The 15,540-nt window shown below is 36.8% G+C and overlaps 1 protein-coding gene across 1 annotated transcript; it reads left to right on the forward strand.

The window, feature by feature from the left end:
- The first annotated feature begins 8,847 nt into the window (after window positions 1–8,847).
- LOC122073060 lies at window positions 8,848–12,722 on the forward strand. Its single transcript, XM_042637569.1, has 4 exons — window positions 8,848–8,929; window positions 9,007–9,131; window positions 9,218–9,354; window positions 12,445–12,722. The coding sequence occupies exons 1-4, from the start codon at window positions 8,878–8,880 to the stop codon at window positions 12,590–12,592; spliced, it is 462 nt and encodes a 153-aa protein (XP_042493503.1). The 5' UTR covers window positions 8,848–8,877; the 3' UTR covers window positions 12,593–12,722.
- Window positions 12,723–15,540: the final 2,818 nt, after the last annotated feature.

Genomic DNA, 15,540 nt, shown 5'->3' on the forward strand with positions numbered 1-15,540 from the left:
CAAATTAAAATTGTTTTGCATTTTTCATTTATTTATTTGGTTTTCATTATCCAATTCACTTGTGGTTTGTAGTGTCAATTTTGAAAATGGTATGTAATTCCGATTTTATAATGTGTTTAATTCAAGGTTCAAATTCGGATTACGTGTGGTTATAGTGTCGATTCACATTCAGTTTCACCTCTATACTCTTCAAGTTGATTCTTTTTCACTTTATTTGAGAGCATGAGTAATAAATTTATAATAAAAGAAATTACACTCCCCTCCCCTGTAGTGTGGCTTAATACCACTTTTCCCTCCACGTACTTTCAAAAATACCACTCCCCTTCCCTATGGTTTAAAGATTCTATCAATCGTGCCCTTTTCGTTACATAACCTAGTTAAGTGATGACATCAACCTTAATGTATTAAATTTAATACCAAAATTACCCTTTAGTGATACAAATAGGCAAATACTATTAGTCAATCTCTTGAAGCTCAACTAAATCTCACCTCATGGAAAGCTCATTGAAATCCTCTGCAGTATATCATCGTTGTTCCGTGACCCAGCTGCAATAGCAGGACGTGATCCGCCATATTCATTAGGTATCCTATTGTATCATCACCGCCACCAATGAACTCCTCGGCTGACACACAATCGCTTCCAATTTTCTCATAAACCTCGTCGAGTAATGGCTTGATTGGGACTGGCTCACCCAACCCCGTAATGGTTCCGTAGGCAAGGAAGAGTACTCTTCATCCAAAGACGAAGAATAAAAACTCAATTTCTTAATTAATTCCAACATCCCTTCTAGATTCCTCTCTTTTAACCTTGCCTTCACTATTTTGTTTTCCTAAAAAACCCCAGCGGAGAAGAGAATGAACTCCCATTGATCGATCAAGTGCCATGTCTTCACATCTCCAAAGTCAATCCTGAGTTGAAAAATAAGCACCAACGAATTCCATCTCGCGCATAAACCTCTTCACACTAATGTTGGAATCGTCGATGTATGACAAGATTGGAAGGGTAAGGGGTCCCGACGAAGCTCGTTGATAGCTTTTGTAACTTCATGGTAGAAGGGAATCAATAATGTCAAGAACAATTATAGAATTTTAAACCTTTTCATCTCATGTGTTGTTGGGTTGTGTTTGGATGCGTTTTAGATACCCAAGTATTACAAAAACTTACCTGAAATTTCAGGCTGAGAGAAGCTCTATCGGTTGAGGTATTACCCTCGAACCAGGCCTAGTTCCATGAGGTTTTTCGTCTCTTTCTAGAGGTAGAAGACGATAACCCCTTTTGCCTTTGTTTCCCTATTCCTTAGCTATTAAACCCCTTCCCCTCTTTAGTTCCAAAAGTACTAAGCAGAATTGGGTTTTCCCCTTTTTTTTTTTTTTTTTTTTTTAATTGTTGAGACCCAGATTACTCATAAAGGTTAAAATACTAAAAGAAGAAATGGGAAAACAAAATTGAGGAAGTTATTTTGCTTTTGAAAGGTAAGAAGAAGTTAATCTATCGTTTCTCTCTTCAATTGTTGATTTGAAAATCAAAATGGAAGAATCAAGCGTCACCATTAACATTCCATGAGATTGCCGACGGAGAGGGTTGCAATTGTGGAGCATTGGACCGAAAGAGGTTTTGTAAAGGGTTTTTTTTCTTGAACATGTCTATATTTGACCGAAAGCTAAACCGAAGCTCACCCACCTCATGGAAACCTCACAGAAACCCTATGCAACCTATCACCGTTATGTCGTCGCTATGCGGAATAGCTTCCAGCAGGATGTGAGCTCTTGCTATGTCCAAATATAAGGAAAAAGGAGAAAAAAGATATGTATAGACGCAAGGGTAAATCGGTCTTTTTACATGATATTTTAACTGTGATACTCTACTTTCTAAACCCGGTCTAATTACCCGTGTTGACTTAGTTTGATCACATAGGGGCTGAACCGGAAAGAACCAGCACAGGTACCATATGGAATATGGTAGAAAGGGTGACCTTGAACTAGGGTTGGCCTGACATGACCGAGCAGGTACCAAGTGTAATAAGTGCACCCAAGTCTTGCACTTACACGCACCACGAGGTCATGTACAAAAAGTAAAGGTACGTACTAGTATTTGTGGGTGCTAACGTAATCTAATATTATGCGAGAGTTTATTCCCATTGAAGCCCACTTGAGATATAACCCACTTGAGATAGCCCACCTGAAATTACCCACCTGAGATATATCCACCGGAGATATAACCCACCTGAGATACCCACCTAAGATATACCCACTTGAGATTTAGCTCACCTGAGATAGCCTACCTGAGATTTAGAAGATATTTCGGGGGGCCCAGGTATAAAATAGGAGACATTAATTGCCTTTTCCCTCATTAATGTTAGTTGGTCGGCGGGAGAGTAAAGAAGAGAGAGAAAGAAGAAGAAAGAAAAAGAGGAAGAAGAAGAAAGAAGGGAACATCGACTGTAGAGCTTTATCGGAGCTGGGTCTTAGTATTTTGAGCCTGAATTAATGATCAGCTCACCGAGATTTTTGATTTGAGGTAAGTATTGTACACATTTCATGGATTTTTTAAGAAAACTCATTTCTTAAACACTCTTTTTAATTTTTGGGAAAGAACCCACTTGGATCTTGCTAATCCTACATGGATAATAAAATTTAAGGTCTAATGGAAGGTGTGTATAATGATTTTGAAGGATTTGGAAGGAGTGCTGGTGAAGATCTAGAGTATTTGGAGGTTCTTGAGCAAAAGAAGTGAATTTGGGGTTTCATTGGTGTTCTTGAGATAGAGGTAAGAATCTTTCTTTTTCTTTTGATTTGATCTTAGATCTAGGTTGAGGGTACATGATTGGACCTTAGATAAGTGATTTGAGTCACCGGATCGTTCCCAAATGAGTTCCTTAAGCCGGAGGAAAGTCGGGAATGATATTGAAAAAAATTTCGTTTAAAGACTGGGGGGTATTTTTACCCCACCTGTCTTTTGATTTTAGCCCACCTGAGTTCGTAAAAACTCAGTTTTTGGCCTCTGGTGTAATCGACGGGCTACATAGCCCGCCTGTCTTTGGCTCTAGCCCACTTGTCTTTCTAAAATTTTCAGAATTGATCCAAATTTGATGGGTAACCCTCATTTATGACTCTAAACCTGATTTTAGTGTTCAAACATGATGATTTTGACCCCAAAATAGTGAAATGATAAACCATTATATTTATGATAGGTTACACTCAATATACACGAACCCACACATCGGATTTTTTTCGTACCTGGTACAAGTACCGTGTATATATACAAGTAAGTGGAGAGTGGACTCTGATTTAATTTCAAAATGTTATTCATCATTTAACATATATTAGTCTAGCCATGTCATCATATCATTTGTGTATAGACTAGACATCACATATGCCATATCACGCATTATATGTGCATTTACATAACATGTTATGCTTTGCTCTATGATGAATATCATTTATGTCATGATGTATGTGATGGAAGAATTTCATTTGGACATGATATATATGCTAGATTAAACGTCGTAGTCGGCATGGAAATAAGTGCATGGTGACTCGTGGTATGAGACGTGGCATCATTATGCAATTGCACCATGCTCATGTAAAGGCATGTGGTTAGGATGTGATTTACCCTTATGCTACGATCCTTCCCAATAGGGATTTACGTGTTGGGGGATCATTAGGGAGAAGCATTAGATTGCGGTTGTTGAACTCCTACAGCGGTTAGAAGTACGTATGGCTTATCGCTAAAATAGTCGTTAACCTGGTGGTATATTCAGAGGGTCAATCGTACTATTTTTATTTTGGGTGGAGTCACCCATTTACTTTCTGTCATTTAAATTTGTCGGAGGTCGGCGTGTATTTAAATTTCGGTGCCAACGGTGGGCCTTCTCTGACAACCCTATGGGTGTATCGCGGGATAGAGTTCACGGCTCGTACCTGAGCCATACACGCACTGTGGTTGTGAGTAGCACATAGCCTATGACCTAGTAATGTTGTTTAGGTTAATTGAGTTAAAATGAATTACATATATGCGCATTTGTGTTGTGACTATTTATGTGGCTTTCCTTGTGTGATCTTCCTTTCCACTTACTAGGCTAGTGAGTTTATCCCATGTACACAACTCTTTTTAGGTGATTTTGCAGATTACTCTCCTAGAGATTAGGAGCCGGGCCCCACTGTGGAGCTTTCCTCTGAGGACTGATGGATCCCTGATGAGTTCGAGCACGGTGCCGATTGCATGTGCGAGGATTGTGCTGCATGGCAGTTGTGACTCCTAAGTGATTCTTTTTTATTCTTTTTGATATACTCCCTTTTGATTACTTAATGCTTAAATTATTATATTCTTGTATATATATCACGCCTCCGGGCCCAAATGTATGTAACTTTTATGTCTCAATTTGGATATCAAATATTTGGGAAACAATTAAAGGTATTATTATGAACAGGTCTTATCTTAGTTTAGTAGATGTATGATGTATTGCAATTACTGCATTGTTGATCCTGACAGGTTTGTGAGTTAACCGGTGTTAACTCAGTCACCGGCTCGGCTTTGTACGAGCGGGGTGTGACATTAACACCGTCAGCCATTAATGGAATGATTGATAGAATCTTTAAACTATAGGAGAGGGGAGTGGTATTTTTGAAAGTACGTGGGGAGAAAGTGGTACTAAGCCATACTACAAGGGAGGGGAGTGTAATTTCCTCTTTATAATAATTAAAACTTACCATCACATTATATATATTGTGGATTCTCTTAGTGTACATTCTAACATCATTAAAGGCCACTTAGAAATACAGTCCCTTAGAACACCAAGCCAGCCTTTGCTTGAACATAAGGCAATATTGAAAATTGAGTTTATTCGGTTTTGTTTTCCCAGTTCATATTAGGTTTAGAACTATGATTTTCCAATTATGATCCAAATCGAACCAGGAAAGGAACCTATGAAATCAAAATCATGTCATTTCTCTTATGTTTCGATTCAATTCAATCACAAATGGTCGGTTCATGTTTTGATATTTGGTTCCAATTCCATTTTGACACCTTAGTTGCGCTACCTTTTTTTGGACTACCCAAAAACATATTAATCTTTTCTTTGGTTGGTTGGGTTTGTCAGAAAGAAAGAACTCCACAAGTAGTTATTTAGATTATATCAATTTACAAGTAAACCAAGCAAGTTGCATTTGTTTAGCACACCAATGAGATGTGACTAAACAGTATCCTACACTGTAACGCAAGAAAATTATTAAATATGAGGAAGAAAGAGAAAAACTTAAAAGTACTAACTAGCGTACTTTGTCTTGGATCCCGACGGCTCAGATAATCTTTTCACTATGACATATATGGATTAGATATATCTAATCTTATGAAAATGCTTGGAAAAAGCATACCAATTCATGGGAGGATACAAAATTTTTGACAAAGCTGAAAAGTAGGTTTATTAAACGAAATCCAAGAAGGAAAACCTCCTCCCCTCAAGAAAGCATTATTTTATAAGAAAAAGGGAACAAGACAACTCAAAGATGGAAGCCCTTTAAGCCATGAAATTGGCTTTCCAATTAGAGGCACGAGGAAGGAGACTAAAATCTACGAACGAAAACGAAGCAGAGAAATCTAAGATATCCTCTACAATGGCTTTAGCAGCCCACTCCAAAGAGTAGACGAAAACCCCTTGCAAGCAATAATTTACATATTAATCAGTCCCCACAAATAACCAAAAACAATAGATCCAACAATTGGACCATTAAAATTCGATCCTTAACGGCCAAAGCCTCCATGGCAGCAGCTGATGAGTTGCAGTGAAAGACCCTTTTAGAGGAGCATACATATGTACTATAGTCTTGTTGAGCAAGCAGTGTGAGATTTAGAGTTTTTCATGTTAGATTTTATGGAAGAGTTTTCTTGACGTGATTTGAATATTCTTGATAGAAATTCCATTGTAATTTTTCTTCAAATATAGTAATCATCTTCTTCTTCACTCGAGGACGTAGTACACTCATATCAGTGTGTGAACCTCGTTAAATCTTTGTGGCTTATGTGAATCTATGTTTGTTTTTCTTTATATTTATTTATATTTGTTTCAACATGTATTAACCCAAGGGGGTAGTGCAGTTGGTGAGCAACGAACTTGATACGGGCTATAAACTCGGATGTCTTAGGTTCGACTCCCATTAGGCACATCATGGGCCAATCACACGGGGTGTTTAGTGCAGGAAACCTAGATACTTTCTAGTATCCTATCCTATCCTATATAATAGGAATTAATATGTAAAGTATTCCTAAATATTTTATCATTGGTTTTTTTTTTTGGTAGAATATATTTTATCATTGGTAGGGCCTGTTTGGGAAAGAGGAGTGGTGATGATGATGAAAAGCCCAGATCAGGGAAGCCTAACAGTTGCCCATCCCTTTAATTTGGTATAGAAAACGAAGATTTCTGTGTGCAGCAAGTGGGCTATATAAGAGCATATTTTTAGAAATAGAAGATTTCTGTGTGCCGTAAGTGGATTGATTCAAATCTGGAATTCTTGGAATTTCTTCCCCATCATAAGGAGTAACGTTCGCATAATTTATTCTTCTATAAATCAAAAGTGATTTAAAGCAATTTTAATATGAGTTTATGTTTGGTAAAGGGTTAAAGATGATTCACATATTCTTATCTAGACAGAAGGGAGTTGTGATCTCTAATGACTTTTAAGCATGATAGTTGAGTCGTCTTATGACTTTGTTTTCTTGGGTAAGGAGAAGGAGTTCATCATTGATGGAGGCCTAACGTACCCGCTCAGATACATTGTTAAGGCTTCCACTTTAAAACTAATTGACTTGAAATGTGGTGACCTATTATGACTCTTATATATGATAGTTGAGTCATTCATAGTCGATGTGAGACTATCTCAATAAAGGAAAAATTACATAATTACCCAATTTAGGTTTTCCTTTACAAAATTACCCACAAAAAATTTCAGTTAATAAAAATGTTCAAAATTAGGTTTGGGTTACAAAACTATCCACCCAAAGTTTTGGTTAACAAAAATACCCAGAATCAAGTTTGGGTTTACAAAACTACCCAAAATAGAGATTCTTCATCTTCCACATATAATCATGTCTTTTCTTATGACTGAAACTTTGAGTGGGTATTTTTGTAAACCCAAACTCAATTTTTGGTATTTTTGTTTACTTAAACTTTGAGTAGGTAATTTTGTAAAGGAAAACTTAATTTTGGGTATTTTTGTTAGGGTTGAGATTTTCTGATCGGTCACCCCATATAAGAATATTTTGAGGGATGTTTTCTGAACTGTTAGATCTACTTTTGTTGGTAATAAGGATTCATTTCATGAAAAGTTGGAGAGAGAGAGAGGGTTTTTGATCTGTGGCGACCTCAGAACAAGGATTTGTTGTCGCCGACAAGGTATCTCCCTCTCTCTCTCTCTCTTTCTCTCTAAAGACTAATCAGAGACAAAGGTTTCAACTTTCGTAACCATATGTCTTATGGAGAATGCATATAGGAGGGTACGGCTCAAGGTAAGCCATCTTTACAAAGTAACTTGCTGCCATTTCTTTCATGGAACGGTAACTCACAGGGTCCAAAGTCTGATTATAGTGGACTTGTACATACTGCAGTTTATGGTGTGGTCTTAATGGCGAAAACCAATTTTTCCTACGGAGGGTTGTTTTGGATATTGAGAATGGTTTTTGGTTTTGGTCTGAGCAGAGAATACAAACCTCTTGGTGGGATGCTTGATCAAGCAACATTGGATGATTTGCTGGTCTCTGGTCATGGTGGAGGTGTTTATGATGTTAATTTGGTCTTAAGATTAGTTAGGCTGTTCGTCAGTGATGATGCAGTGACTATACAGAGGATGAAGAAAGTGGGGAAATTAATTGACAAGAACATAAGAGAAATCTTGCTGATCATAACCTGAAGATCACAAAATATCTTGCCTGATGAGTGAAACTCAAACCCGACTCAGGTCCAGAAAGAGAAATCTACAAATAGGAAAGATGTTTTTACAGTAACTACGTTTTCCCTTCCCATTAGCAGATTCCAATAGACTTCTGGTTTCCCAAATTTTCTAGGTTTTGAATGATCCGGGGAAAATCCGGTGAGGAGACGCCGAGACGGAGCAGAACAAAGAAGAAGAGATGAGGAGAAGAGAAGAATCCATAAATAAACATAAAAAAATCAAGATGATCTTCCCCAGCTGCCAGTGCCTTCTGAGCGTAGGAGGAGTAACGCTGAACACTCTAAACATGGCAATCAGGCCTTCGGGGTCAAGGAAAAAGATGAAAACAGACGAAAATGTTTCGTATTGGAAAAGTAATGAGATGGGGAATTGTTATGAATGACCTGGAATTTTTTTTTCTATTTGATGTTATGGGATTATTCCAGACCAGCAAATCTCTTAGCTGGTCAGCGAACCAGAAAAACTTTTGCCTTTTTGCTAATTGAAAATTTTAATGGATAATTTTGTAAAGGGAAACCCAAAAATGGGTAATCATTTAATTTTCCCCTAAATTCCTGGCTGTTATTATTCTCTCTCCACCTCATAACACAGTAACATTATCTCATTGAAAGAATCCATCAAATAAGATAGACACTGGAATCCACTGGTCAGAAAGACCCACATAGCAATCTCATCATAAGGGAGAAAAAAACAGTCCCAAAAGCAATCCCATGGCTTTACCTATTCTGGCCACCTTGTACGTAAATCTTTTTAAGATAAGAACAACCACAAAGAAAGAAAGTCGACCACCAACAACAAATCATTCCATCTTTGTACTTAGAGGTATCTGTACAGATCGATTCCAACAGTATAAAGGCACTGTTAAATAGTTTCTGGTTCATCCATACTTCATTAGTTCTCTCTCTCTCTCTCTCTCTCTCTCTCTCTCTGATGGGTTCCCCAATGGCCGGATGGCACTTACCTGTCCCAGATCCAAAATCAGGTAATTAACCTCACAAGTCTCTCATGTCCATGCTTTCCCAGCAATCTCTTATATGGGCTTTTTTGTTATTCTTTCAGTTAAATATCTGAGGAACAGATCATTCACCAAAGAAGAAATCGAAGCTTACTGGAGATCAAAGAAGACAATAGAGGAAGAACACCTTAGGACTATTCTTTCTAGTCTGCAAGAAACCACTCATCAGGTCTACTTTTCTGAAGCTGTGGCTTTCATATAGACCCCATTGATGCCCTTTATTAACCATTGGCTTGTATGGTTTAATTATTACAGGAAAGTGGCCAAAAAGAATCAAGAGTAAGGCTTGAGAGATCAAACTCCCTTCCCCTAGTTGATATGAGGAAGAGTAATCTCACAAATGTGGTCTCTGAAACAGATCTAGATGATGAGATCATAAGGAATAATGCCTGGTTAGTATTTATTAAGCCTGTAATNTGACTATTTATGTGGCTTTCCTTGTGTGATCTTCCTTTCCACTTATTGGGCTAGTGAGTTTATCCCATGTACAAAACCCTTTTTAGGTGATTTTGCAGATTACTCGCCTAGAGATTAGGAGCCGGGCCCCACTATGGAGTTTTCCTCTGAGGACTGATGGATCCCTTATGAGTTCGAGCACGGTGCCGATTGCATGTGCAAGGATTGTGCTACATGGCAGCTGTGACTCCTAAGTGATTCTTTTTGATATACTCCCTTTTGATCACTTAATGTTTAAATTATTATATTCTTGTATATATATCACGCCTTCGGACCCAAATGTATGTAACTTTTATGACTCAATTTGGATATCAAATATTTGGGAAACAATTATAGGTATTATTATGAACATGTCTTATCTTAGTTTAGTAGATGTATGTTGTATTGCAATTACTGCATTGTTGATCCTAACAGGTTTGTGAGTTAACCGGTGTTAACTCGGTCACCGGCTCGGTTTTGTACGAGCGGAGTGTGACATTAACACCGTCAGCCATTAATGGAACGATTGATAGAATCTTTAAACTATAGGAGAGGGGAGTGGTATTTTTGAAAGTACGTGGGGAGAAAGTGGTACTAAGCCATACTACAAGGGAGGGGAGTGTAATTTCCTCTTTATAATAATTAAAACTTACCATCACATTATATATATTGTGGATTCTCTTAGTGTACATTCTAACATCATTAAAGGCCACTTAGAAATACAGTCCCTTAGAACAACAAGCCAGCCTTTGCTTGAACATAAGGCAATATTGAAAATTGAGTTTATTCGGTTTTGTTTTCCCAGTTCATATTAGGTTTAGAACTATGATTTCCCAATTATGATCCAAATCGAACCAGGAAAGGAACCTATGAAATCAAAATCATGTCATTTCTCTATGTTTCGATTCAATTCAATCGCAAATGGTCGGTTCATGTTCTGATATTTGGTTCCAATTCCATTTTGACACCTTAGTTCCGCTACCTTTTTTTGGACTACCCAAAAACATAGTAATCTTTTCTTTGGTTGGTTGGGTTCGTCAGAAAGAAAGAACTCCACAAGTAGTTATTTAGATGATATCAATTTACAAGTAAACCAAGCAAGTTGCATTTGTTTAGCACACCAATGAGATGTGACTAAACAGTATCCTACACTGTGACGCAACAAAATTATTAAATATGAGGAAGAAAGAGAAAAACTTAAAAGTACTAACTAGCGTACTTTGTCTTGGATCCCGACGGCTCAGATAATCATTTCACTATGACATATATGGATTAGATATATCTAATCTTATGAAAATGCTTGGAAAAAGCATACAAATTCATGGGAGGATACAAAATTTTTGACAAAGCTGAAAAGTAGGTTTAATCAACGAAATCCAAGATGGAAAACCTCCTCCTCTCAAGAAAGCATTATTTTATAAGAAAAAGGGAACAAGACAACTCAAAGATGGAAGCCCTTTAAGCCATGAAATTGGCTTTCCAATTAGAGGCACGAGGAAGGAGACTAAAATCTACGAACGAACACAAAATTTCTTGCCTATGAGTGAAACTCAAACCCGACTCAGATCCAGAAAGAGAAATCTACAAATAGGAAAGATGTTTTGACACTAACTACGTTTTCCCTTCCTATTAGCAGATTCTAATAGACTTCTGGTTTCCCAAATTTTCTAGGTTTTGAATGATTCGGAGAAAATCCGGTGAGGAGACGCCGGGACGGAGCAGAACAAAGAAGAAGAGATGAGGAGAAGAGAAGAATCCATAAATAAACATAAAAAAATCAGCATGATCTTTCCCGGCTGCCAGTGCCTTCTGAGCGTAAGAGGAGTAACGCTGAACACTCTAAACATAGCAATCAGGCCTGCGGGGTCAAGGAAAAAGATGAAAACAGACGAAAATGTTTTGTATTGAAAAAGTAATGAGATGGGGAATTGTTATGAACGACCTGGAATTTTTTTTTTTTCTATTTGATGTATGGGATTATTCCAGACCAGCAAATCTCTTAGCTGGTCGGCGAACCAGAAAAACTTTTGCCTTTTTGTTAATTAAAATTTTTAATGGATAATTTTGTAAAGGGAACCCAAAAATGGGTAATCATTTGATTTTTCCCTAAATTCCATGCTGTCATTATTCTCTCTCCACCTCGTAACACAGTAACATTATCTCATTGAAAGAATCCATCAAATAAGATAGACACTGGAATCCACTTGTGACAAAGACCCACATGGCAATCTCATCATAAGGGAGAAAAAAACCAGTCCCAAAAGCAGTCCCATGGCTTTACCTATTCTGGCCACCTTGTACGTAAATCTTTTTGAGATAAGAACAACCACAAAGAAAGAAAGTCGACCACCAACAACAAATCATTCCATCTTTGTACTTAGAGGTATCTGTACAGATCAATTCCAACAGTATAAAGACACTGTTGAATAGTTTCTGGTTCATCCATACTTCATTAGTTCTCTCTCTCTCTCTCTCTCTCTGATGGGTTCCCTAATGGCCAGATGGCACTTACCTGTCCCAGATCCAAAATCAGGTAATTAACCTCACAAGTCTCTCATGTCCATGCTTTCCCAGCAATCTCTTATATGGGTTTTTTTGTTATTCTTTCAGTTAAATATCTGAGGAACAGATCATTCACCAAAGAAGAAATCGAAGCTCACTGGAGATCAAAGAAGACAATAGAGGAAGAACACCTTAGGACTATTCTTTCTAGTCCGCAAGAAACCACTCATCAGGTCTAGTTTTCTGAAGCTGTGGCTGTCATATAGACCCCATTGATGCCCTTTATTAACCATTGGCTTGTATGGTTTAATTATTACAGGAAAGTGGCCAAAAAGAATCAAGAGTAAGGCTTGAGAGATCAAACTCCCTTCCACTATCTGATATGAGGAAGAGTAATCTCACAAATGTGGTCTCTGAAACAGATCTAGATGATGAGATCATAAGGAATAATGCCTGGTTAGTATTTATTAAGCCTGTAATCAACCTAATTAAGAGTTTTTTCATTAAATTTCAGCCTGATGAAGTACTTCTAATAATCTCTACAGGTGGACTAGGAGCAACTTTGCTTTTCTGAATGAACCTCCTGTAATAGTTACGGAAGGCCCTTCCTACAAATATGCATCACAGTACCATCTTACCAACTTCAGTTCCTCTGAACCAGCTGGTGCTCGCCCTGGATTAATAACTACCTGAATGATATATATGTAGATTAGCTCAACAAGCAATGGAAGAATATTGTATATGCAAGGGTGGTTTGTAATAGTGATCTGGGAGTGAAGGTTAATTTAGTTGGACAATGAATAAATTTGCTACTTAATTTTCATATGAATCTTTCTTTTGCAACCAAGCTCAGGTCAATAAATCCAATTTTGAGAACCAATTATTATGCTCATTGAAATGATCATTAAATCTCAAAATCTTAACCTAACACACCAATGAGAGAACTACATGCCCTTGCTCAGTTTGTTGGTGTACAATTTCTTGTATTCGGTCGCAGTTTAATTCAATGAGTACTGGTGCAAGCACCCCACTAGATTTTTTTTATTTGAGGCTAGTTTTGTACTTTTCAGATTAGGGTTTTTCACTATATATTTATAGCAAGGTTTACTTTCTCTGTAAGCAATACTGAGAGGTATGAGGACAAGCGTTGTAACCCTATCCTCCATTGATAGTGAAGTAGAATCTTATCTCACCAGGACATAGGCAATCTTGTCGAACCTCGTAAACATGTGTGCATTGTTTTGTTCTTATTTTTCCATTACATTTTGCATCATTTTTAGGGTTGCGTTTGTACACAGCTCACAGTAAAACCTTAATCCCAACTAGGGAATTAAATCTCAGGAATCGATATTATTTGTTTGAGAATAGGTCGAGAGGTTGTTTCTCACCCACTCCCTCTAAATGCCTCTAATCATTAGCTTTGTCTTAGGATGTAAATGAATAGTTAAAATTCGAAATTTAAATTCAGTGCGTATTCATTTAGAGGTATTTGTATCTGATCAAAGGGTATCCAGATTTAAATTTGAATTATTCAAAAAATAATTATTCTATTTGAATAGATAATCAATTAATGATTTTGAAGGTTCTTGAAGTTTAGATAGGTTCTAGTGAATAAAAGAAAAGAGCTAAGGCAATTTAAAAAGATGGATTAAAAGTAAATCATATTCATTAGGGGGAGGAAAGTCCAGAAAGTCTGGATTACATGAGTTATATAGATAGTTGAAAACCTAAATTTGATCCAAATTTGTATCTGGTTAGGGAAATACGAATCCAATTAAAGAATATCAAGATCTGATTATATGTGATTCGAATTCGATTTATTTACATCTGATGCCTCTTTATCTCATAGAAATCACAGAAAAATCAACTACTAGACAGTTCTGTAATTGTGGATTTTCATTAGAGTTTCCTCTAATTTCGTCCCGTTTAAATATAGTTGACCATCTTCCATTGATACTTATTGATCCAAATTGATTTGTATAAACTCCAGTCAGTTTTCTTAAAAAAAAAAAAAAAAAGGGATTTTCTTACAATTTTCACTCTTGATTTAAAGCCGATATCTGATTCAAGATCGGCTAAAGGACAATACCGACTCATGTTAGATTTCAAAGTGTAATCATAACATGGAGAGACCAACAGCTGCCCGTGCTGTGTTGGTGAGTTCTAGTCTCACACCGGCATTTAATTAGTCTGTAGCTCTTTTTATATACCGAGCAATAGGTGCATCTTATATGATTAGTTGTGTGTTTTATCCAAAGTATAAATGTATGGTTAATCTCAATAGATATTGTTAATTCTCTTTTATGTACCTTCTAACATCATAAAAAGGCACCTCAGAAATACAGTCCCTTAGAAAACCGAACCAGCCTTTGCTTAAACATAAGACAATACTAAATATTGAGTTTATCCAGTTGAGTTTTACCGATTCATATTTGGTTTAGAACTATCGTTTTCTAGTTATGATCCGAACAAAATCAGAAAGAAAACCTATAAAATCAAAATCAAGTCATTTCTTTATGTTTTGGTTCGGTTCAATCGTAAATGGTCAGTTTTCTGGTATTCAATTTCAATTTCATTTTAACACCCTTAGCTCCGAGACATTTTTTGGGCCACCCAAAAACAGGTTAATATCTTCTTTTTGTCCTTTCGGTTTGTTGGAAAGAAAGAAAGAACAAGAGTTAGGGTTGTTCTTGGTTTCAAAATCTGACCTATTTAGATTATATCCATTTACTAATAGGACACAAGGAGAGATTTTTCCGAGCAAACCGAGCAAGTAGCATTTGTTTAATGCACCGGTGAAGTGCGACAAAACAATATCGTATATTGTAACACAATGAAGTTATTTCATATGAAGATGAGAGAAATAAACACAAAGGTACTAACTATCGTACCTTGCCCCGAAGGCTTAGATAATCTTTTCCCTATGACATATATGGATTTAGCTAGGAGTGAAACAAGGCTGGGTTGGGTTGGTTTCTTAAGATCCAAGCCCAACTCTGCATCCCTTTAATTGGGCCCGAACCCAACCAAATCCTGTTAGGGCCTGAAAAAAAATCAATCCTAGCCTTTAAGGCGGGCCGAGTTGGGTCGGGTTTTTTAAGACCCAAGCCCAAGCCTGCATCCCTTTAATTGGGCCCGAGCCCGAGCCCGACCCAACCCTGCTAGAGCCTGAAAAAAATAAACCTTGACCCACCTTTAAGGCGGGCCGAGTTGGGTCGAGTTGTTACTTCTGTCTTTTTTTTTATTTTTTTTTATTTTTATTTTAACAAACATCAAATGAGATATCATTCCAATTTATTTTTAAAATCAAAAGTGGGTAATGAGTTAAGACTTTATAATATGTTATGTATAGGTTTTTTTTTTTTTTTTTTTTTTTTTTTTTTAAATTAAAAATGTGAGTGCTATTTAAAAATGTGAATGGTCTGTGCATGCAATATTGTAATATATTATGTTTATAATGTATTATATTATAACCTATGTTACAATGCATATATATACATATATATAAATATTTACAACGAAATAAAAACAATATATCTAAACCTTGTTTGGGCCGGGCCTAGGCCAAGTTAGTGTTTTTCAATCTAAACCTGCCCTCAGGGTTAGAAAACTTAACTTAGACCATGTTTGGGCTCAAAACA

This window comes from Macadamia integrifolia, chromosome 3 (assembly GCF_013358625.1).
Source record: "Macadamia integrifolia cultivar HAES 741 chromosome 3, SCU_Mint_v3, whole genome shotgun sequence".
Taxonomy (NCBI): domain Eukaryota; kingdom Viridiplantae; phylum Streptophyta; class Magnoliopsida; order Proteales; family Proteaceae; genus Macadamia; species Macadamia integrifolia.

Coding starts and splice junctions, on each gene's coding strand:
- LOC122073060 (XM_042637569.1), top strand. CDS start 8,878: ATGGGTTCCCCAATGGCCGGATGGCACTTACCTGTCCCAGATCCAAAA. Junction 9,132..9,217: donor TGCAAGAAACCACTCATCAG/GTCTACTTTTCT, acceptor TAATTATTACAG/GAAAGTGGCCAAAAAGAATC. Junction 9,355..12,444: donor ATCATAAGGAATAATGCCTG/GTTAGTATTTAT, acceptor TAATCTCTACAG/GTGGACTAGGAGCAACTTTG.